Source organism: Pleurodeles waltl, chromosome 5 (genome assembly GCF_031143425.1).
Source record: "Pleurodeles waltl isolate 20211129_DDA chromosome 5, aPleWal1.hap1.20221129, whole genome shotgun sequence".
Classification (NCBI taxonomy): Eukaryota; Metazoa; Chordata; class Amphibia; order Caudata; family Salamandridae; genus Pleurodeles; species Pleurodeles waltl.
In genome coordinates, this window is record NC_090444.1 from 121,578,696 (window position 1) to 121,604,328 (window position 25,633).

General features: G+C 46.5%; 1 protein-coding gene across 3 annotated transcripts in view; it reads right to left on the reverse strand.

The window, feature by feature from the left end:
* The window catches only part of FBXO16 (F-box protein 16), a 224,569-nt gene that overhangs the window by 91,438 nt on the left and 107,498 nt on the right, over positions 1-25,633 (reverse strand). For all 3 annotated transcript variants that reach the window (XM_069233776.1, XM_069233777.1, XM_069233779.1), the window contains exon 6: positions 20,189-20,421. In XM_069233776.1, coding sequence (XP_069089877.1) covers positions 20,189-20,421 — 233 coding nt within the window. The remainder of the gene's footprint in view (positions 1-20,188; positions 20,422-25,633) is intronic.

The following is a 25,633-nucleotide window of genomic DNA, read 5'->3' on the forward strand; positions in this document are numbered from 1 at the left end:
AATAATCCTAGAGAACAGACGAGGAAGGATTCTTTGCTGCACTACGTTTGGGCCATGCCAATTCCAGCAGGGCAGCCTCTAGCCCGACAAGAACAAACCTAAACACTAGGGTGGCTCCAAGACAGGACAAAGGATGCACGCCTATGCAACAGCAAGGGGCTACTGGCCCTCCTACAGGCCCTGCGTCCTGTGCTACTGAAGGGAGAGGCCCTAGCAAGAATACCCGTCAGAGAACGTGTCTGGAAGAAAAACACAACTTGGGAGCACCAGCTCCTCTGTGGCTCATTGCTGGGGAGCAGCGGCACATCTGAAGGAAAATATACTTTGCCAGGATTGCCCCAAGGAACCCAAAGTTTGGGGTGAACTTTAAACTTGACTGGACAAGTGGATTATGGCCAAATGCCCCAGTACTAGATAAGCTGACCCTTCCAGCATATCATTCACTTTATGAAGCTCCACACCTGTTCAGTGGAAGCAGAGGACCAGACAGGGAATCCTCAGCTTTCTCCCTTTGAGGGGTAATGACTGTACCCCCAGGTGAAGGGTAATGAGTATGTCCCCAGGTCTGAGGTAAATACTCTACTGCTGCTCTTCAAAAAGACAAGGAGATGGGCTTCCCCATCTGTTGCTGATCTGCCCTGGTCATCCAAATCCTTCATTGCCACACATTGTTCTTCTGTGACTCATGTCTGTGTAAGGCCCCGGTGTCCATCTTTTCACTCTGCGTTCTTCTGCGACAAATTTAATGTAAGGCCTGTATGTCCGACAGTGCCCCGTCAAGGTGCTCTGTGATCTGCTTTGACAGATGTGAGGCCTGTGTGCCCGACAGTGGTCACTGTTGCACCAGATGGCCATCACATGTTAATCCATGTCCCTAGCACACCTTTGTTGCACCCTATGTTCCTATATGATCGATGTCCATATCATTTTCCTCTTTTACTATGCGGCTGCATGACACGTGGATCCATGTATCTACCCCAGTGATCCTCACCTGTGTTTATACACAGACCTATATACGTTCTATTATTTTTAGATGCACATCTGAACCAACAATAATGGGCTACTTGAGATAGGGGACCCCCACCCAGATCGTTAGCGTAACAACAGACGCTTTGGCTAAAACGCAGTTGTCACCAATGAGGTCCCCAGAGTTGTATAACCTTTGACACTTGAACTATTCTACTTTGAGTGATTAACTCTCTCTAATGAGAAAACTCATGGGTGAAGTCAATGGGGTTTCATTACATCGAAAAGGCTTGAGCAGACCCTCACTTTTGCTGTTTATGTCCTCTAGATAACCAAGGGTCGGCATTCCTATTTCGGATATCTGTAAGAGATACAATGTATTAATTTATTTAATTACTATACATGCTTTACAAATAAATAATAATAAGGCACATTATGCCTGATTTAGATCTTGGACGTGTTACTGCCAAGCTGCGTCGACGGCGTACTCAAGAAGACCGTCAAGTCGACAGTGTTCCGCCCACCATATTTAGATGTTACAGCCAGGGCTTTAAATGGGAAAAAATAAGTGCAGGTACTCATTAACATATACTAGTAGTGTGGTGGGTGGGGCTAGGGGCGGGGCTAAGAGCAAGACTTGAGGATACTTTGACTTATATACCAGTTGCAGCACATGCCAAGGCCCATGAGAAATGTGTTTGAATAAACAAAACAAGTTAACTTGTTAAACAAAATGTAAGTGAAACACAATGCTATTTATCTTACTGGCATACTGTTATTTGCTGTCGTTTTGTACAATACTATATATTCTTGAACGTGCACACACAGAAAAAAACAAGCAGACACGCACACCCAAAGCATTCCACACAGTCCTCCTTAAAGTGTTCCGATTCTCTCCCACTTTCATTTGCTTTTCTCTCACACAAACACACACATACAAGCAGGCAAACATGCATACATAAGCAGACCTTCCTTAAAGAGACTCAGGTGGGATCAAAACCATTTTAAACTTTCATCCCATGGCTTTCTTAGTTGTCACTGTCAGCGGGGCTGCTTCAATTCCTGTGTTTACACAAAAGCACACGAGTGTGTAAATGTGATTGACAGCACAGGGCCTGAATGGACCCTGTTCCGTCAAACACAGCGTGATCGTGAATATCCAGACATTAGGCACATAATCCCCGCTGAATAGCTCAGCGGGGGTCAGTTTAGGGAGACAGAAGCACCTTCCCTGTCAGGGGCGGGTTCAACTCTGAGAGCCTAGTGCTCACCAGCACTAACAGCTAATGAGCCTACTGTTCATGAGTACCGGTACTCTCCTTGGCAGCTGAGAAGTGCTGGTACTCAGAGTGAAAAAAATAAGAAGTGCCGGTACTCAGTACCTGTGAGTACCGGCCCATTTAAAGCACTGGTTACAGCTTTCCAAGAGGAGGACTTGCACAAGAATAGCACAGGTTGTAATTATATTTTTTCTGAGTGAGGCTTGCGCCGCTTGAACTAGATGGGATGTCCCACACCACCCTCCAAACATAAGCCTTGACAAGTAGACTTTCAACCCCCTGGAAGTGAAAGACCTGAGCTTGTAGTAGCATCTGGTTCCTGTGTGTCCAAGGAAAACTGCAATACTTTTCCAAGAGGTCACACAGGACTCTGAAAAGTGGCCTCACCGAATGTTTTGCATTTAAGATTCAAGACCTCAACAACTCAAAATAATAATTTGAGCCAACAGTTTTCCTCCCTGGAACGCCATCCAAACAGTCAAAGGAAAGCCTCCTCTGTAGGGCACAATGTTTGATGGTAAAACATTAAGAAAACTAAATGTTCACAAAAAGCAGATCTGGGGAAATAGTTATGCATCTTTTTGTCGTAGCTGCCTGTGGTGCTCGAGAGATCACTGTGCAGATGGACTTGAATCCCTGCAGTGAAGTACTTCTAGTCACCAAACAAGGCCATTCCTGCATTTAACTATTCTGAAACTTCTTTTTTCTTATATAAACAAATGTAGATGCTTAATACATCATTGTTTCCACATCAACATTATTTTCATCACATGTTCTTTGGTAATTGGTGACTGGTTCTGTTTCTATCGCCTCTTTCTTTTTTAAATGTATTTATCTATTTAGTTTCACAGATTTATTTAGCACATGGTACCAAAGGTATAGAAGTGCTCTACAGATAACAATACATGCGATGTATTAAAGTACTAATTACCTGGAGTAAGGAAAGTATGGTGGAGGAAAAAAGTATTTAAAAAAAAAATAGAAAAAAGGGCAAAGTTCCAATTTCTACCACATCTCTCCTGTTTCTGATTTTGTAAGTAAAACGTATTGTTCCCCTTTTTTCGCGCTTCTACTTCTTAAATCACAATCCCCGTCACCTTCCTTTGTGTTTCTGCTCGCGAAAGGCTAATTTGCTAATCCGTTGCAGAAATATGCTTTTGGGGGAAAATCCCTGAAAAAAAAGATAATTCTAATAAGTGGCATTTTAAAAATATTGTTTTTTTAAAAACCGAGTAGCACAAGGTGCCTTGTCCACATCTCCTCCAACTTCTAGTGAAGTGAGATATGTTGTGCAGCTGTGCCAAATCTGAGGGGGGCTAACAAAGGCAGGAGTGCTCTCATAGCACCAAAAGGGCCCTTGGGGATAGAGGATGAGCTTTGGAAACCCATAGGCAATCCCACAGCAAAGCATGGACAAAGGGGCCTATAAGGTGGCTATAATATAATACTATGTTGGCTAGAAAGTGCGCAGAACAAACTTCCATCATTAATCCCTGGAGTCGATCATAAGAGAAACCATCCACAAATAACACATAGAGAAGAAATAGATCACACTTCCTTTCCTGGCCAAACCGGAAGACAGGACAGGTCAATGGACTTTCGGCCACTAGAAAAATAAAAATAAAATGTGTAGAAGCCAGTGTAGCCTCAGTACACTTTTGCATGAACCTGAGAATATTTGCTTGAAGAAAGTATGCCTAAGAACCAGAGACATTTCAGGAAAAAAGAGACTTCTAACCCAAAAACATATCCTGAAGAAGCTGCATAGATGTGATGCAGCTTCAAGGCCCAGGTGAAGGACCGATGGGAAGTTTCAGTCAAAACATTGTACTCTTGGTACCTACCCTTCCAATCAAGGGATTACCACCAATTGAGGGGAAGATGAAGTCTCTGAAACGAAACTCCATACTCTAGTCAAGATCTTTTCCAAATCAATAACTAACTGAACAGAAGAAAAGCAACAGGGTGACACCGGGGAGAGCACGCCGAGGGTAGGTTTCCCGAATCGAGGACGCCTATTTAAAACAATAGGCTGGACCGTGCTACTTCCCAAGGGGCCCCCCACACGAAGAGGGCGGGGCGACCCGTTTTTTGTTTGAGACTTTTGACGGGACAGTTTACTCAAAAAGTAAGTGACTGGTACCTAATTTTTCTCACATACATAATAGGTTAGTGAGTTCATCTATATATAGCCAGGAGAAGTCTAATTTGATATAGGTCCTGATGAAGCGTTAGAGGATCTTTAATTACCACATTTACGCGAAACATGTTGACCAGACCCTAGGGGTCAGGTGACAATTTCCCAGTACTCCAGGCTTTTTTAAGTGGTTGAGCATTATTCTCATTGTCCACTTAACTATGTTTTTAATCTTGATCGTGACCCCTTTATATTGCCAGTAAACAGACTAGTTGAGGGGTCCCTAATCAATCTTAATATTTTCTCTACTCTCCTGCCATATTGAGTGCCTGACCTTCTTGATTCAACGGCAGCCACCATACATAAAAAAGATCTCCGGCAAAGAGCCCCCGAAAGGGGAGCCCGTCAGACATTGCACCTGCCGGTCTGACGAGGAGCTTCCCGATGATGAAGCATGACACCCTTTGGGTGTGTGAGGGCTCTAGCTTCTAAACTTTAATTATTCACCCTAGAGTTAGGAACAGTGTACTTTTTGTATCGATTTATCATATTGGGAGTACGTACACTGGACCTATAATTCTCCCGATCCCTCCTTTTTGTTGATAGAAAAGGTGATATAACCAGTAGCCGTAATAAAATGTAACCTGCCTTCTTGGAAAGCACCTCTACATTGGAGCAGGATCAGCACTTTCATAAAGTGACCTAAAGCAGCAGCCCTAGGCTATAATCTGGAAATGGTGCAAAATAACCTGAGAAAGCTTGAAAAAATTGTATAGTATTGTATCGTAATTGTATTTATATAGCGCTTACTACCCCTGGCGAGGCGTTGAAGCGTTTTTCGGTGAGTAGCACGTTACTCCGGAACCCAAGAGGAATTAGTGGTGGATTAGTATAGGGAAATATGAGTACAGTATTAGTATGAGTTAATTTGAGCGGAGGATCTGTCAGTTTGTTCGTTGGATTGACAAGAGTAATGGAGGGATGGAGGAGGGAATAATCAGGAGTTTATAATAATAGGATGAGGCTTAGGATGAGTAAATGAGAGGCGGAGGAGGGAAGAGTCTGTGGAAAGGGTTAGGGAGATCATAGTAGCAGGAGGGGTTTTGGATGAGTCAAAGGTGAGATAAATGAGGGAGAATTTAGTAGGGTTGTTTGGGAGATCATGGTAGTAAACTGAGGTTTGGGGTGAGCTAGTTGTGGTAAAGGAGGGAAGAGCTTAGCCAGTGTAATTTTGGAGATCAAAGTAGTAAAATGGGGTTGGGATGAGTCAGAGTGGGGATGGAGGATAGATTGATAGAGATACAAGGTGATGGGGAGACAGAGTAAAGCTTACGAGAGAGTAAAATGTATATTATTTTTTTAATTATTTATTTTGTGAATTTATTTATAGATTTAATTTTTATTTATTTTTTCTCCAGTACAGTAGGACAAGAGTAATAAATAAATAGAATGCACTTTTTACGTATGTGGGGGCACTCCAGCAGGCAAAATTCTATGTTGCTTGGACAGCTGTAAAATTTGAAACCGTTCCTGTGCCAGAGTGCCCTTTGATAAGTTTAAGAATAGTAACGTGATTTATTTTTTATACATATTCGTAGCTTTTGGGACCACCTACAAAACAGTACGGTGAGTGCGTAGGTCAGGGACTCGTGGGCGCCCTGCCCACATGCCTCATATTTGGAAACTGAGAGGAAAGGGAACACGAATGTGGTATTGTGTGAGCCGAATCCTGCTCTCAGGGCCCCTTAACGCAGGACAGCTGTCAGTCCCCCTGCCCCGGGGTCTACGCGGCTGACGGGCATTTCTTCCCCTGACAGGGCACGAAGACCTTGCACTTAGGAATACCGATCTGTCCATCTGCTGCGAACACCTTTAAAAAATGACACTTTTTAAAAACCAAACATAACCCGGGACGCTACTTTCCATAAATCACTTTTAGCAAGCAAACCGCCTCCCTGCCCTTTACGTGTCAAAACACAGCTCTGCCCCGGTGATTTGTCGACAGCAAACTGCCTATTAGCGGTGCCTTTCAGGCAGCTAGTGCGGAGAATGAACATAGTTCATATCGTGTTGGGGAATTCAGAGAGCGCCCGGGTGCGTGGCCGCTCTCCCCACCCCACTTCCTTTCTTCGCTCTCTGCTGTGGCTTGGGTAATTGGTCAGGGCCACTGGAATTATGCGGTAGTGCGGCTGCGGCGTTTTTCACATAATTATAGATTTGCCGCATTTGCCACATAGTCCACCATCTGCAGCACAACCTGCAGATTTTAACGACGAAAAAAACAATTGTGTCTAGCTCAAACTGTTCAGAAATTACAAAAATCGGAGCGACACGTGTTTCTGCGCAGATGAAAGGCCCTTTCCGAATATTGACTAGTTAACTTTCTGGCTTATTAATGCTATACTTGAATGTTAAACTTGAAAAAAAGGTGGAACCAATGCCCAGACAGTGTTAACAGGTGTAAAAATGACAAACTAATGACATAACACTATCATAAAATGTGCCGCATTACGCCGCATAATTTGCCTTTTTTTGCCGCATTAGGTACTCCACTCTGCTGCATAATTTGGCCCTCCCCTGCAGCATAATTCCAGTGGCCCTGGTAATGGGGCAGTAAACAGTGTTAAGGGCCCAAGCAATGTGACTCTAGGCTGCAACAGTTGGCATAGCCAGGGCCACTGGGAGTGTGCGGCACAGGAGGGCCAAATTATGAGGCAGGGCTGACTAAATTATGCGGCAATAAAAGGTAACTAATGAAGCACAATGCAACATATTTTGTATTAGTTATTTTGACTTTTTTACACTTGTTAACAATGTCTGGGGATAGGTTGCACCTCATTAGTATCAGACTAACACCCCAATTCTTAGTAACAAGCAACAGTAAGGTCAACCTGTGCAAAGGGCCTTCCAGTAAGAGGCAACTTTTGTAACCTTTGAACCGTTTGAGATAGGAACAATTTATTTTTGTAAAAAAACTAGCTCTGTAGCCCTCCGCCCCGCAGAGGACAGCCTTATATTCTTCTTATGAAACTTCCTGTAGGACAAAAATAATACATTTCGCCTGTGCAGATCCTTTCCCCCACATTTACAGTATAGGGTGTGAATATTCTGCACACAGAGCTGTTGTAAGTTTTCATGATGAAACTAGATATATGCACTGTTTTCTTGGAAATGTTGGTATGCCACTGAAAATGTATTTCCCACAATTTTACTTTGAAACTGGCTATGCTCTGCAACTTTGTGACAATCGGGTGTGTGAAGTAATGAATCTCTCAAACTCAGATGTCCTACCACCAAGAACTTAACAACCTTCGGTATTTTTCAAAGTTTTTGCAAAAAGTACCAAAGGAGGGGTGCCGTAAGACCCCATTTGGTGGGGCGGGACGGAAGGGATGGAGAGCTGCCAACGGTATGTTATGTTAAGGGGTTTTCTAAATCTCAACAAATACCCTGAGGCGTCTTGGCGCTAGACACTGAGATGGAAAAGAGAGCAGAAAATCTAGGCAGATCTAAAAAGCCAACTCTTTACCTACTTGCAAAACTGTAGTAAATGTGGAGCATTCTTGAAGGCCAGAGGCAAAGCATTCCAGGCCTTGGAGGCACCTACTGTGAAACTCCTGCTGCCCCCTAGTGGCCGCTTGAACCTGGAGACTACAACCAGTTTGGCACTGATTGGCCTGAGAGTCATTAACGTCAACTCACCAAAATGCCAGAAGTAGCAGAAGTGACATCCACGTCCATCACACGCTCTTTGTCCTCACATTTCACTCTCACACACATGCTTACACACACACTCACATCTACACACACTCTCTCGCGTAAACACACCCACCCACCTACAAACATGCACACAACATACATTTAAAATCATTTTTTTAAATATGAGCTGCACTGTGTTCCAGGAACTGCCTTTGTCACCTCTGAGACCAGGGGGTCGCAAAGGTAGCCTTAGGGGTCGCAAGGAGCAAGCCAGGGGTTGCAGCTGCGACCCCTGGCGACCCCTAAATGCTGTCCATGGTAAGAGTCCTGTCTGAAGAATACCAGGTAAGCTTGTTCCATAGAAAATCCGGATCCATGCCGTGCAGGGCCTTGTTGGTGATAAAGAGCATTTTTAAAATAATTCTTTGCAGAATTGGCAGCCAATGAAGATCTTTAATAGCGCTGGACACTGGTGGTATTTAGGAAGCTTTAGAAGAAGCCTAGCGGCTGCGTTCTGCAGTGTTTGAAGTTTATTTAAGATGTATTTATGGGAGTTAAGATAGAGCCTATTACAGTAATCCAATTTAGCCAACACCAAAGCAGTGACCGAAGTCTCCTGCAGGTGGCTGGGGATGTAGGTGAGAATATTTGTCAGCAGTTTCAGCATCAAAAACCCTGAAGATGTTGTGGGATTAGCTTCTTCCTGATAGTTACGTTTATCGTCAATGAGAAAATCTAGGTTCCGAACCTTCCTTACAGGAGTAGGAAGGGGTCCCATGTCATGAGGCCAGCAGGATGGAGATCAGGGGACGACTGAGAACCAAACAGGATGACCTCGGTCTTATCGGAATTTAGCTTCAGACAATTCCCACATGTCTACGGCCTGCATAAAATCGCAGAGCCTGGGACCAAGGCTGACATCGTCATTTGCTAAAGAGACCCCAATCTGAGTGTGATCTGCGTAGGAAGGTTGAGTAAAGTCGAAAGAATGAACCAGTTCGGCCAGCGGAGTAACATAAACATTAAAAAGAGTCGGGCTCAGAGACGACCCCTGTGGGACCCCACAAGAGGAAGAGACCTGGTCACCCTCACCTACAATTGTTCCCACCCATGCAGAAACAATATTAGCAGATTCTTATCTGAGCCTCTAATTCCTATTGTGGTCAAGCGATGGAGCAGCTTGTGATGGCCGGCAGTGTCAAAGGCCGCCGGAGCTAATAATAGAAGCACCGCCCTTTTTCCTTGGTCATTCACAACTTCTCTGTGGCCCTAAGTAGAGCTGTTTCGGTGCTATGACCGCTGCAGAAACCAAATTAGGTGGGATCTAGAAGATTATTGTCCTGTATACATTTCATAAGCTGTGTTTTCATAATTTTCTCCACTATCTTGGCAGGTAGTGGCGGGCAGGAGATCAGGTGGCAAGTTTTGGAAACTGCGGGATCTAAGGAGCTCTTTTTTAGGAGGGGAAACACTGAGGCTTTCTTCCAGGTAGAGGTGAAGCACCCCCCCTGGATCATGTGCTTAAGAGTGATGGTTAAAGGAGCAGCCACAATGGCAGGGACCAGCTTGGCAACTTTAGGCAGACATGGATCGAAAGGAGAGGCCGACGAGGCCAAGCAGATGAGCCTTGAAACCTCTTCCGCGGAGGGAGGCGTAAAATGAAGAAAGCCTTTCAATGGGTATGGGTCTTACTCGGTGCTCTAAGCTGGGTAGAGAGCCAAAGGGCTGACCTTCGACTGCATTTCTGACTGGACATTTTTGCAACGTGGGCAGCAGCAGCAGTGAGCCCTGAAGTGTATGGCACAGCGGCCTGCTCAGGGCTAGCATCAAGTGTGGGAATAGAGTCGTTCAGGGCACTGGTGGTCAAAGGAGCGATCTGGATCTTATGCCAGGGTTGGGAGGCAGTGGGAAGGGCTCCATCCCTGCAATAGGAACCGCAGCGTTGGGAGAAACATTACAAAGAATAGCGCTATGATCTGACCAGGCTTGGGGGACAACTTTAACACTGTCTAAGTGAAGGTTACTGGTAAAAATGCCGTCAAGGGTATGACCTGCAAGATGCGCGGCAGAAGTAATCTTTTGGATAAGACTGTATCCCTCTAGGGTCTAGAAAAGTTTGCATCCTGAGGATCCTCTAGATAAAAATGAAATTCTCCCAGCATGGTAAAGTCAGAGGCTGGAAGATGGGATTCCAGAAGTTCACCAATTTCCTGCGTAAAGGGTTGTCTCGGGCCAGGGGGGCGTAGACTAGCATGCCATTAAAAGACTGGGTCCTGGATAACAGTATTGTAAATGAAACTGCTTCGCACTGTTGGACAAGAACTGGACTAGATTTAGCCTCCAAGTTGGATCTATAGATTATCTCTAAGCCACCTCCTCGCTTGCCTACTCTGTCATGCCCAAGACTGGAATAGCCCGGGGGTGTAGCAGAAGTCAGGTTGGGGCGCAGGCTGCATCTGCCCAAGTCTCTGTAATAAAGGCTAAGTCAAAATTATTGGTGTCCATAAATAGGGAGAATTCAATATTGTGTTTTACTAAGGATCTGGCATTAATGAGCACGCCTGACAAAGGGGCTCTGCTAAGCACAATGTTGCTGCGTGCAGATTCGTAACTCAAACACAGTTTTTTATTCTCCCCGTGAGCTGGCCTCGCATCTAAGGCTATACCGCAGCCACAAGTGGACACTTGAACATCGTACCAGGGCCACCTCGGGCCTGGTCTAGAAGGGAACACATGATTGACTTGTCCTTATAGAGCTGAAGTAACTCGCTGTGAGTGAGCTGACGCGGGGCAGGAACTGACCTAAACCGGCCAGGGAGACTGGCGCTAGGTGAGGCCCGACGCGGACGGATGCAGACGGGCTTGCCTTTGGTGCACCAGTGGCATGCCCACTGCGCGGACACGCATTAGCAGCTTTGAAATAGCCTTCCATTCAAGAAAGGGGCGCGGCCAGGAGTGTGGATTAGCGTGCAGTGTAGCGCATCCGCAAGAAGTGATTGGGCAACACAAAAGACTAACCAGGGTCCAGCAACCTCTGTAATCAGGCAGCAGGCTCCCCTGCACCTGATCACTACAGGTAAAGAAAAACAAACTAAAACAAATGTGAGAAACACAAACCCATAAATTAAAACGAATGAGCCTAGCCTTTGTGATACGCCGAGTTTAGCAGGGTGCTAAGCACCTCCCACAAGAATGGCAAACAGTTGCCTACAAAAAAAAATAACGGGGGTATGCTCGTCACAAATTCCGTCTCCGGTGTACGGACGCGCATTAGCAGTTTTGAAATAGCCCTCCCTTCAGGAAAGGGGTGGGGCATGGGGTGTGGATTAGCGTGCAATGTAGCGGGTCAGCAAAAAGTGACTGGGCAACACAAAAGAGTAACTGGGGTTCAGCAACCCGTGTAATCAGGCAGCAGGCTCCCCTGCACTTGATCACTACTGGTAAAGGAAAACAAACTACAACAAATGTGAGAAACACAAACCCATAAAATCAAATTATAATGAAGGAACCCAGTCTTCGTTTAGCAGATACCGGGGCACAGGGACAAGTGAGTCCCAACAAGGGGTTGAAGTCATTTGGCGCTGGTGTCCTGGGCTCCATCTTACTATGGTTCTACAAACTGGGCTTACTACAGTATTAAAACCCTTGCCACACTTGACTGTCATGGCAGTAAAGTCGAGCAGTCAGTGCCATCTCAAGGAGGTATTGTGTGTGTGTGGGGGAGTCAAGTGCTCAGAACTCAACCTTCAACCAACTGATATAGTCACTTAATGTCCAGCCCATTGCTTCTGTTTTTGTAATAAACAAGCACTTCAATCACACATCAGAACTAAATACAACACAATTCATTTAAATCAGCAAATACAGGATTGTATCCCTGGCTGCAATCTCAATTAGTGCTACACACCCTCCCATTCTAATATTCTCTCCCCAACCAGATGACACTAGTAGATAAAGTCCCCAGTATTCGGTGGCTGAGGCTTGAATTATTTACAGGTGCAGATGAAGTCACTCCCACAGGTTTAGATGTGCAACTCAGTTACAAAATTCTTACACCAGGTTAAGATAGGGCAGAAAGTTCCAAATCCTTGCACTCCATTTCCTAAGTGTGCGTTGCTGTCCTTTGCTTTGGTCGCCGGCGAGCCTCCTAGAACCTGCATGGTGGTCCCGCAGATCGGATGATGTGACAGACAAGGCCTGCACCTTCCATCCTTGTGGCATCCTCTCCTCGGCACCGGCATCAGTGGATTATTACAGCAAGGCAGGGCTACACAACACAACACTGCTTCTACAGCAGTTGTGCCCTCCTATGCCGGCTGGACTCCATTCAGCTGTGATGCGTCTTTTTTCCTTCTTGCGTCGGCATCAGCAGCACCAGCCCACTGACTACAGCAGCTGTCAGCAGGCATGGCCATTCTTAATCTGGTTAAGTCCTTTGAGCAGTTCTCAGCAGTAACTGCACAGAGAGACTGGAAGACCCGCTCACATTATGGATCGTTCCTGGTTTCACTGTCTAATGCAGTGTACTTTCTATGGGTGTTCCTCATGATGGGCTTCCATTCCTGGAAACTCTTTCCCACCACAGGGCCAGGCATACTCCTTCCTTGTCTCAGCAGATAGGCAGGCGTCTAGGCACTAGGCAAACCTTCAGCTTCTCCATCAGAAAGTGCAGACTTCAGGTGATATCCCCTCATGTCTGAGAGACTGGTTGTGAGGCAGATACCAGACCTGGTTAAACAGTTACTCTTTGAGCACTCCCTTTCTTGGTCAAGAAGGACTTGGGGCTGGAACCTCATGGGGTGGTTTGGTTCCCACTTTTTTACACATTTTCCAGACAGGGGAGGTGGATCCACGGACTCAAACTTCAAAACCAGTTTGGGTTTGTTTTCTTTCAAGTGGCCTTCTCAGACTGATCTCCAGATACAGCCTTTGTGCAAAGCGATGCTTCTCAAAGTAGGCAGTACTCAAAAAAGGGAGTACTCAAAACAAGAGCACAATGAAGCGTGAGATCTCTGCACGTGGCTATCAGCCTTCCCGAAGCAGGCAGGCGGCATATCCTGGATAGAAGCGTCTTTGCCTTGGACAGCAGAATCTGCCCTCCCCAGCAACATCTATCAAATAACAGTGCTCAGGAAGTAATAATCAGCACCCTTTTGCTATCAAGGCTCTCGTGGAATCACTAAAGGTAGCCCTGTCTCTACCCTCCTCACTTCTGCAGCTGGATCTCCACCCTCAAGCCATAGGAGCCAGCGATGTACTTCCACTGTCTTGGGAAGCTCTACTCATTCTCCATTTTGCATCATGCTAGACCTGCTGAATCCATAAAGGGCCCCACTGACCTCAGTATTCAGACTCACACACACACACACACACACACAGGCCTGCTACCATACTGGTATAACATGCTCACTGTACACACAGAGGCACTCAACATGCACGTGGGATGTCAGTGCCAGGTTCAGGGCCTTCACATAACAGCAGGACTTTACACCAGTGGGATGCGTAGACCACATTCTCACTGACACATAAAAAAATATGGAAACACTATAATCAGAAAACGTGGTATGCTGCCACCAGCACATTATGTTATGTACCCATGACAGGGACCACTGTCCACTGTCTTCTATAGGGGCATGCTTGGTGCATCCCTCCAGGACCCAGGACAGGTTCTGCACCTTACGTTGTCAGATATAGGGCTTGGCCTCTGCAATCAAGCTAGATCACTGTAATACTAGGCCCACAGGAGAAGTTAAGATACCAGCTTTACATGCAGTTTGGCACTCAGAGTAGAGGTTCACCATGTAGGAGACGTTCCCAATAAGATGAGAAACAATTCTTGAAACTTGAACACACGTAAAGATCGTCAGATGTGAGAGCAAGCACAAGGGAATCCCCAGTGGTCAAATTTACCACATTTTTGTGCTCCTAAATTTAAATGTTGAAATATATTGAATCTGTGAACACACGTGGCCAATGCTGGTTCATAAAATCAGTATCTGATGCTATTTACACCTGCTGATCGAATTTTCTACCGTAAACAATATTGATATATGGCGGAATCTCTCCTGTGGTAGTGGTAAGTTTAGGTAAAGGTGAGAACATGTAGGTTCCCAGCACGTGAGGCCGAGGGTGGCCGTCAGGACCCTGCAGAGCACCACGAAAGATGCGGGTACTCACAACACTTGTCAACGGTGGGTTCCCCGCCATCTGCGCATGTGGATGCACCGGTGATAAAGTGGGAGATTAGTGCAGAGGGGCTGGCTCCTGGGGGCTATGGATCACACAGATGGATCACACTAATTTGGTCATGAGTCTGCTTACTAGCACTGCCTCTCTAAACAACACTTCTTGTAGCAAGTCCTCAAATCAGAAGAACTACAACTATGCATCTCCCGGGCTAACCGGCTGTCTGGCTACCAAGGCAGGATGATGAAGCAGTCATGTACCATGTACCAAATGAATACTTCAGTGTTCATCAAAAGCAATACAAACACTTCTTTATCAAAGCAAGCATGCTTAAAGAGGCACAGAGTTGTCTCATTTTGAAACACAGCTGTATTGGCATTTTCAGAGCAAGTTATTCAGAGGTCTCCAACAATGCATCGACAGTGACATGTAAGGTGATGCGAGTCAAATAGATGGTTGCAGACTCCTCATCATAAGGAGCAGTTTGGCCTGAAGTTCAGAGAGTGAAGACAAACATCTGGTTTGGCTGACTGCGACGTGTTGATTGCATTTGTGTGTCAGATGTGGGTGAGTTCAATCAAATGCGCTCAGGTGTGTTTACGGCAAAATTTGAAAGGCGCTGGAGGAATTTCACATGCTGCTTGGTTAGCAGAAGTTGGAGTTACTGAGTAGTTTGGCACCAAACAAAAACAACACTCAACCATGTCTCAGCTAGTCACTCCGAAAAGTGAACCATGACTCACTAAGGTTACCCTTGCCTCCCACAGAGGGTCAAGGAGGCTTGTATCAAGAGAAGGACATACCAAACAATGACTTTTGCAGTGATCGGCTATTTAAGTATGCCAGAAACAGACCATAAGGCCCATAAGAGGTTTGAAATTAATATCAAAAACAGACAAAAAGCTCCAAAATTACTTGCCTATGTGTGCATGCATTTTTGTGCACCTAAGGTATTTTACGTGGGCAAAAAAACCATTTATAGGAGTAAATTCCCAATCCAGGATTTGCGGAATTTTCACGGTACTAGAGACATCTGAGAATGCAGGCGTTCCACAAGTACTGAAAAAAAATTACTCTCCTGTAAATTTAGGGTAGAGGTGAGCCCATGGGTGGATCTTCTTGTAAAAGTATGTGAACGTGTACTAGCTCGAAAATCTGAGAATTTGTGTACCCTATCCAGGAAGTTTACTTGCCAAGAAACACAAAATAACTTCTGACAAGGGCAGGTTCAAGGGTGCTTTCAGGGTGGGACTGGGAACAAAACACCCCGGCATTTAATGAGGGCATAAGGGGAAAGTTTCCTTCACAAGGAAAACTATTCCCTGGTGAAGAAACAGAGAAAGTCAAATGTAGAAACGCACACTAGTGGCATGCACGTGCAGAAATGTTGACCCCTGGAAGATTCTGCATGCATGTATTTTATGCAGGGTAGTACTCAAGCAAATCTATGGTTCCCACTGATTTCTTTGACCTCTCTTGGGGTCACAGGTAAATCCCTCAAAGGGCAGAAATGTCGCTAAAACCTAGGAGAGATATTATGGAATAGGTTTCTGATTTTTAAAGTGCTAGATTTGTAAATCTTTCCATAAGTAACGAACAAAATAAAAGGGAGGGCTAACTCTGTGTTGTTCCAGCAACATGGCTGCAATCAGAAAAGACGTAAATGTCTCCTATTGAAAAACATTTAAAGTCTATTTGTAAAAAATGTTTGTGTATTGTCCACAAAGTTTCTTATGCTGAGTAATAATTGATATTCTAGTACAAAAGAGCTGCTTTATGACATTCATTTTTGGCAAAAAATAATATCAGTTGTTTACACTATAATATATGGTATTGTGTTGAAATGTAAGACTGGTCACAATTTTCCAATGTGATAAATATAACAGCTGTGTCAACAAGTCAATAAAATATTCACAATTTGCATGTGCAGTCAATAAATATGAACTGCTTGACAATAAAATGGTGTTATCCTGGCTGAGAACCAAACAGGTTATATCATTTTTGTAAGTATGTCTGGTTTAAAAACAAATACATTCAATTCAAGTCATAGCATTGCATTTTCAGCCCCTGAGTTAGGCTTGCCTTAAGCCTGTATCAGGGCCACCTACGTTGGTCTTAACACAATTATCAAATCAACTTAATGAACTCTGAGAGTCTCTTAGAAGATCAATGACACAGGGAGCCTTCCAAATCTTATAGAAAAAAACACATCGCAAAACTGGTAATAATCTGAAATGAGTATCAATCCTCAAGTACCAAGTAAGTTTGTCAACTACTAGCTATCAGGTGCTGTGGACTTTGTTGGCCATTGCGCATTAATGACATTGGATATAAATCCCTTGTAAAAAGGAGGATGGCATATCCATCACATTAGTGACACAGTAAGCTGTCTGCCAAACTCTAAATCAGATTTATTTATTTATTCAATTAGTTACAATTGTGGCTTTGAAAGAACCATTGGACCTTTAGAGCCTGATGGTTAAAGTCTCACATGTAATGGGATCCGTGGAACATCTGCAAGACTCCTCGGTTGTGTGGGGTCTGAGTAAGATCGGCAAGACTTGGCTGCCATGTTGGGTGGAGCTGTTCCCTATTACTGCAATGTGCTCGACTTTGAAGTTTTTAGACTTAGGCACATGTCTGTGTGGTCCCATTCCTGACTGGAGTATATGCATCTCCTTAGGAAAGGAGAGTCCAGTGGCACCCGTAACACCTGGACAACAACGCGGGAGCAAGAAAAGAAACAAGGAGGAGGTAAGTCACAAGACATTGTGCCCAAGACTTGTGTTTGCTTTAAATGTACAAGCAGCAGAAAGAAAATTAAAGGAACAGAAATTGTGCAAATGATAGACACTGAGAGAAAAGAAGGATGCTTTTTGCTTATGACTTGGGAAACACTGGCACCCATAGTAGTCTGACAGCATAGGTGGTGAAATTCAGGGACAAGACAGTTGAAAAACTAGAACCTAAAATTCAGGACCATGTTTGAAATAAAAACCTGAGACTAATTTTGAAAAGAACAAATGCACAATTCATGAACGATGGAGACACATTATTTTTTGAAGTTCAATAGAGACGAGAAGATAGTAAAAGCAATTTACATTGGAGAAATATTGCTATAAACAAACACGCTGAAAGGTATAGTGTGTCAACAACTGTTTAAGAATGCATCCAAAAAGATTTATGCGAATGGAATAAACATTCAATGACTTTAGGGCCCAGGTTTGCATGAGAGTGTATATCATGACTTCTAGTTTGTGCTGGTAAAGCCGTACTTAGTACTGCTTGGTACAGTCTATTTGTCAGGCTTTGTGCAGTGTATTTGTTAGAATGTGGGTTGGCTCTAATGATTTCTCTTGTCTGTTGGAGATTAGTGGTCGATTATTAAAAATGTGTTTGCTTGCTTTAGAGTCCCCTTCTCTTCTGCAGTGTACACCAAATAACAAGGCAGAATGAGATATCCAGTGCGCCTGGTGTGTTATGCGTATTTGCTATCACCTGGTGGGATGCCCTGATGCTGGTAGCCCCCCCTGGGGACGGGGTAGGGCTAGTTGAAAAGCCAGGGCTTCAGCTTCTTTCTGATCTAAAGAATTGAAAAGGAGGCTCAGATGTTCAGTGGCAGGTCGTTCCAGGCTCTAGGGGGGATGTAGGAGAAGGTCCGACCACCTGACCCGGTGCTGCATGGGCGTGGGGTGTGTACAAGAAGTATGTTTTCTCTCTTTATACCACTTCTTTTTCCCTGATTCTGTCTCACATATTGTATTGTGTGTGGTCAGTGGCAGTTGTGGTGAGAAACAGAAACAAAAAGTGAACACACTGGACTTGTGGGATTGCAAGTAAGGTTCTATAGAAACTGTCTAAAATATACAAGACTGGTTTCATGAAGAAATACCAAACAATAATTATGTTTATCTCAAATAACATAATTGCTATTGAACTGTTAAAGTTAATAATAAAAATAAATAATAAAAATAAATGCAAAAGGTCTATGCTGGACCAATTGTTGTGTTTTGTAATATGACTTAAAGGCAAGTGATATATTTTATGAACTCATTGTGAAGGGATTTCTACTTTACGAGGACATTTCTATACATCAAGCTCATTATACAAATATAAGTAGTGGATAACTGCTAGTTTTGCCTCCCAAGGGACTTCCAGCTGGCAGGAAAGTCGATAATAGGAACATAGGGCCAAATGTACTAAGTAGTTTGCACATCGAAACAGAGAATTTTGCTGTTCCCGATGTGCAAAATGCCCTTTGCAATGCACAGACCTTGTTTTGCGATTCGGTAACCTGGTTACCGAATCGTAAAACGGGTTTGCGAGTCGCAATTAGGAAGAGGTGTTCCCTTCCTATTTGCGAGTCGCAGTGCAATGCAGGATTGCTTTGTGACCGCGAACGCGGTCGCAAACCAATCGCAGTTTGCATCCTTTTGTAACGGGTGGTCACCCATTCACAAATGGGAAGAGGTCACCATGGGTCCCCTTCCCCGTTGAGAATGGCACTGCAAACATTTTTTCAGAGCAGGCAGTGGTCGAAACGAAAACGTTTCATTTTTCGTTTTTGTAATACATCTCGTTTTCCTTTAAGGAAAACGGGCTGCATTAAAAAAACTGCTTTATTAAAAAGCAGTCACAGACATGGTGGTCTGCTGTCCGCAGCAGGCTACCATCCATGTGAGGGCCGCCATTCGCAAGGGGGTCGCAAATTGCAACCCACCTCATAAATATTCATGAGGTGGGCCTTTCGACCCCCCTGCGAATCGCATGCGAATCGCAGATGGTGTCTGGGACACCATCCAACATTCTGAATTGCGACTCGCAAATTGCGAGTCGGTCTAACTGGCAATTTGCGGGTCGCAATTCCGAATTTTGCTACATCTTTCCCATAGTTCCTTGCAGCTCTTTAAATTAAGAGATGGTTGCATCTAAAATAATTAAAGTATGAACACTTTTGATCAAGAGATGAAAGGCTTGTATCTTCCGCTAAAGTGATTGATAGTTTTGACGTCTGTGATGCCCAATAACCGATCAGTGGTTAACCCTCAACTCAAAGCTCACCAGCCACCACTGACACACATTACTAGCATTGCTTCAGTGGCGGCTGGTGCACAGCATCGAGTGCAGTGTAGGGAGGAGATGCAGGAAAATAACTGCATCATTATTCTAGGACCCTGACTGCAAGGATAGCCATTGAGAACATGGGACCCCCTCAGTAGTGTGTCGGCAACTGGGGCTTTATCTCCGAGCGAGTACGACTAGTGAGCCGTCTGACCTGCAGTGGATGCTGGTGGAAGGACAGAATGAGAGGAAACAGAAGGAGAGAGCAACAAAGAAATAGGAAGCAATAAGAGACAATCATGGAGGGTAGGAGGAGTGAAGGTACTAGAGATACGGTGAGAAGAAGAGAAGTGACAAGAGATTGATCGTGAAAGGTGCAGGTAATTGGTGACCAAAGGTGGAAGGAACGGTGTGGCATGAGAAGATGGCACAAAAAAGAGTGAGTGTGGCAATGATTTGCTGTTGGGTGGAACATGCAACGACTAGGAATAAGTTTCATACTATGCATGTGTCAACATCATCTATAATACATTGAAGGATAATAAAGCCTATCTGTCCTGCAGACCTCAGGAGAAAGCATGAGAGGCTTTTTACCAACCAGGGCACAATATCTGCAGATTTCACGCTACTCCTTATTGACTTGTAAGACCAAAATTCCGTATGACTGGAGCTATCTTGTTTTGCACAGAGCACACACTAAGAATCAATCTTTAGATTTGTAGCTTATGAAGTCAGGAAGGTAAGTTTGGATATGTGCATTTGAAGCACATCATTATTTTTATATAAATCACAAGTGCTCATTGTGTGATGCTATGGTAGTCGATGATAAATGTGTAACATTCAGAATCTACTTGCTTACGCTTGCCTGGCTTGCTCGATGGGGTCATAGTTGTCTAGATAGTTGTAACGCATGGTGTCCGTCGGATGCTTGTCGGAGGAGCGCCAGGGCGGGAGCTCTCTCCTTCCAATGCCGTTCATTTTTCTTGACGTAGACGGTGAAGGAGGAATGGATGACAAGTACTGCTTCGACTCCCGACTCTCTCTTGCGATTGGCTGAACATCAACGACCTCAAAGTCGTCCTTCGGAGGAGTCTAGAGGAACAGAATGCACCGTTCAAATGCATACAGTGATGTCAATGTTCAGCAGCTACTGGTCACCAACCTAGAACTAGTACATCATGCCGCAAAAAACTGGTCCCCAAACCTAGAACTAGTACATCACGCCACAAAAAACTGGTCCCCAAACCTAGAACTAGTACATCATGCCGCAAAAAACTGGTCCCCAAACCTAGAACTAGTACATCACGCCACAAAAAACTGGTCCCCAAACCTAGAACTAGTACATCACGCCGCAAAAAACTGGTCCCCAAACCTAGAACTAGTACATCACGCCACAAAAAACTGGTCCCCAAACCTAGAACTAGTACATCACGCTGCAAAAAACTGGTCCCCAGCCTAGACCACAGGGTCTACATGTACCTAAAGTAAATATTCAGGTGTTTCTATAGAGCTTCATAATGGCCATTTACTAGGCATTGACAACTGTGGTAGGTATGGGGCAGGCACAGCGAGATTAAGTAATTTACCCAGCATCACACAATGTGATTATTAAATTTATTAAATCTGTTAATCATTGCCTAATCTATTTCTATTTTTATAACACACCCATATGTTTTGCAGATACTTAGCCACTGTGTGCAAAGTTGGCAACTATGCCAAAGGGTCACACTTCCTTTCAAATTAGACTTTTTAATGTTTATATTAAGGTATATGTCTCTGAAAGAATTTACTACCACAGTTTGACAGACTATGCTCGCAGAGTATTGAATCGTACAAAGAAAATGAGTTGTTAAAAGTTAAGAGGCACTCTGTAATACATATCATTACTATTCAGCACCTTCTGTGGCACAGTCCCATTAAATGCAGCATAATTGAGTAATTAGTTTCCTAACAGGTTGCCCTGTTACCCAGGAACCCAGGTAAAAGCATCTCTGACCTTATCATTTGAAAATCAAGTAATTATTTGTATACACAAACAGCAGAGCCCATATTATGTATAGGTCGCACTGCCCAAATATGTGTGATATTACAGGTAATGGACTGCTTTCAGCACAGGGGCGACCCGGCGCCCGCCCTCGGGGCAGCGCATAAGTAAACGGCGGGCAGCTAGTTTGCCTTTCACTGTGCAGATGGCAACCGGCCCGCACTTTAAAGGGGGGCAGAGCTCCTCCTTCAGGCAGGTGCAGTGAGAGACTGCACCACCGGCCAGCAGGAGGGTGTCTGGGGTGGTCCATGAGACTCATTTTTCCCGCAACAAGGGTCGCCTGGGAGAGCTCAATGATTATGTGACACCTCTTTGTGGCGCAAGTTAATTCGCCCGTGAAGGCTCCTTTGCCTCTGCGCCTGCATCTATAATAAGGAAGGGGAGTAAAGTCAAAGTGTTTCCTCATTCGCAGGGGGCCATGCCCCATGTAAATAAGGGAACCCCCCCCCATTGTGTTTGCACCAGTGCTATAGATGCGCCGGTGCCATCTGTATTACAGAAGGGGTTGCGCAAGCGTCTGCGGCCTTTCTATAAACCCACGGTGCCCGGGCACACACACCTGCGGCCCCAGGGCACTCTGTGTAGTATGGCTCCAGATAACCCAACACGAAAAGTCTAGGTGTCATAAGAATACCCCACATGCATGACCCACCTACGTCACTTCTGTTGTAGGGCATCACTGAGAGGGAAGTACAGCAAGTGCAAGACGATTGCAACAGCAAACTCTTTGTGAAGATGCACACGTGTGTAGCATTTGGACTACTGGATGAGCCTAATAGGATTATTGCATCATAAGACCTGATGAACAAAGCCCTTTTGAGGTCACAAACGCTAGGATACACAAAATCACAGGGTTTTCACCACAAAAGGGCTTTTTACAATATACAAAGGCCCAACAAGTTTCTGAAACGTAAAAGGGCTTTTGTGCCCTTTCCTAATTGGAACTAAGAGGGGTGTGAAGTGGCAATCCCACCACCCTCCCCCTACTTATGATTCAGTGTCAATGGAAAACCAGTGATCAGCTACCGACCCCCCAGTTGGGGTGTAAGTGATTCACAAAGGAGTAGCAGTGCCTCTGCTCAGAGTTTTCTTTGGAAATCGTTTCAATGTCCTCAGCAGAAGCTAGCAGTGGTGCCCCACTGCACCACTGCCTCCACTCCACCACTGCATGCACTCCACCACAGCCTCCACTCCACCACTGCCTCCACTCCACCACTGCCTCCACTCCACCACTGCCCGAACTCCACCACTGCCCCCACTCCACCACTGCCTCCACTCCACCACTGCCTCCACTCCACCACAGCCTCCACTGCACCACTGCCTCCACTACACCACTGCCTGCACTCCACCACAGCCTGCACTCCACCACAGCCTGCACTCTACCACTGCCTCCACTCCACCAATGCCTCCACTCCACCAATGCCTCCACTCCACCAATGCCTCCACTGCACTCCACCACTGCCTGAACTCCACCACAGCCTGCACTCCACCACTGCCTCCACTCCACCACTGCCCGCACTCCACCACTGCCTCCACTGCACCACTGCCTCCACTGCACCACTGCCTCCACTCCACCACTGCATGCACTCCACCACAGCCTCCACTGCACCACTGCCTCCACTCCACCACTGCCTGCACTCCACCACAGCCTGCACTCCACCACAGCCTGCACTCCACCGCTGCCTCCACTCCACCGCTGCCTCCACTCCACCGCTGCCTCCACTGCACCACAGCCTGCACTCCACAGCTGCCTGCACTCCACAGCTGCCTGCACTCCACCACAGCCTGCACTCCACCACTGCCTGCACTCCACCACTGCCTCCCCTGCACCACTGCCTGCACTGCACCACTGCCTCCACACCACCACTGACTGCACTCCACCACTGACTGCACTCCACCACTGCCTCCACTGCACCACTGCCTGCACTGCACTACTGCCTGCACTGCACCACTGCCTCCACTCCACCACTGCCTGCACTCCACCCCACCACAGCCTCCAATGCACCACTGCCTGCACTCCAACACAGACTCCACTGCACCACAGCCTGCACTCCACCGCTGCCTGCACTCCACCGCTGCCTCCACTCCACCACAGCCTGCACTCCACCACAGCCTGCACTGCACCAATGCCTCCACAACTGCCTGAACTCCACCACTGCCTCCACTTCACCACTACCTCCACTTCACCACTACCTCCACTCCACCACTACCTGCACTTCACCACTGCCTGCACTCCACCACAGCCTCCACTCCACCACTGCCCGCACTCCACCACTGCCCGCACTCCACCGCAGCCTGCACTCCAACACAGCCTCCACTGCACCGCTGCCTGCACTCCACCTCTGCCTGCACTCCACCGCTGCCTGCACTGCACCACTGCCTCCACTCCACCACTGCCTGCACTCCACCACTGCCTCCACTCCACCGCAGCCTCCACTGCACTGCTGCCTCCACTGCACCGCTGCCTGCACTCCAACACAGCCTCCACTGCACCACAGCCTGCACTCCACTGCTGCCTGCACTCCACCGCTGCCTGCACTCCACCGCTGCCTGCACTCCACTGCTGCCTGCACTCCACCGCTGCCTGAACTCCACCACAGCCTCCTCTCCACCACTGCCCGCACTCCACCACAGCCCGCACTCCACCGCTGCCCGCACTCCACCGCTGCCCGCACTCCACCACAGCCTGCACTCCACCGCTGCCTCCACGCCACAACAGCCTCCACTCCACCACAGCCTGCACTGCACCACTGCCTGCACTCCACCACTGCCTGCACTCCACCACAGCCTGCACTCCACCGCTGCCTCCACTCCACCGCTGCCTCCACTCCACTGCTGCCTCCACTCCACAACAGCTTCCACTCCACCACAGCCTGCAATGCACCACTGCCTGCACTCCACCACTGACTCCACTCCACCACCGCCTGCACTCCACCACCGCCTGCACTCCACAACAGCCTCCACTGCACCACTGACTGCACTGCACCACTGCCTGCACTCCACCACTGCCTCCACTGCACCACTGACTACACTGCACCACTGCCTGCACTCCACCACTGCCTGCACTTCACTGCACCACTGCCTGCACTGCACCACTGCCTGCACCCCACTGCACCACTGCCTGCACTCCAACTGCCTGCACTCCACTGCACCACTGCCTGCACTGCACCACTGCCTGCACCCCACTGCACCACTGCCTGCACTCCAACTGCCTGCACTCCACTGCACCACAGCCTGCACTCCACCACTGCCTGCACTCCACCACTGCCTGCACTCCACTGCACCATAGCCTGCACTCCACCACAGCCTCTCCACCGCTGCCTCACTCCACCGCGGCCTGCACTCCACCGCTGCCTGCACTCCACCGCTGCCTGCACTCCACCACTGCCTCCACTGTACCTCCACTCCACCAATGCCTGCACTCCACCACTGCCTGCACTGCACCACTGCCTCCACTGCACCTCCACTCCACCAATGCCTGCACTCCACCACTGCCTGCACTGCACCACTGCCTTCACTCCACCACTGCCTGCACTCCACCACAGCCTCCACTCCACCACAGCCTGCACTCCACCACTGCCTGCACTCCCCAATGTTTCCTCAAAAAGGGGACCTTTTTCAGCAGCACCTGGTCCTTCAATTGACCTGGCTTTTTTTTAAAAAGGATCCCATTTGGGAATGCACATGCAGAGGCCAAAGTTTGCTGTCCCCCTGCATGAATTCATTCCTGTATTCAGGACCATTCACACAGAGTCCCAAACTGTGATATGCCTAATTAATATTCACTAGGCAAAGTCATTTTGCGACTCCTGTGAATGGGAACTTGTCCATGTGAACTATCAGTTCACAGGTCGCATCACAAAATTCGGGGCAGGTTCCAAAAAGTTGGTCCACAATTTACACCCACTATTTGCAATTTGCCTACACATACATCAGGCCCAAGTCTCCTAAATGCTTACCCCATGCCTCAAACTTTAAAAACATTTGCAGGATGTAAAATGGCAAGTCTGTGCTTCCTTTAGGTATGTTTCAACATCAGGGGCCGTATCATAATTCCATCTTGATCCAGTGCGCCAATGCAGAAGGTAGCCACACAGGTGTATGGAAGAACCATCACCATCTCCACAGCATGCGCTAGCTTGGGAGCAATGCAGTGCTTAATTTGTGCTTGTTGTTTCCGGTGCTGAGCAACGTCACTTATTTTTGAGGGTCAGGGCTTTTTCTTCTGCCTCAAGCATTTACTATGAGAAAAAGACATAT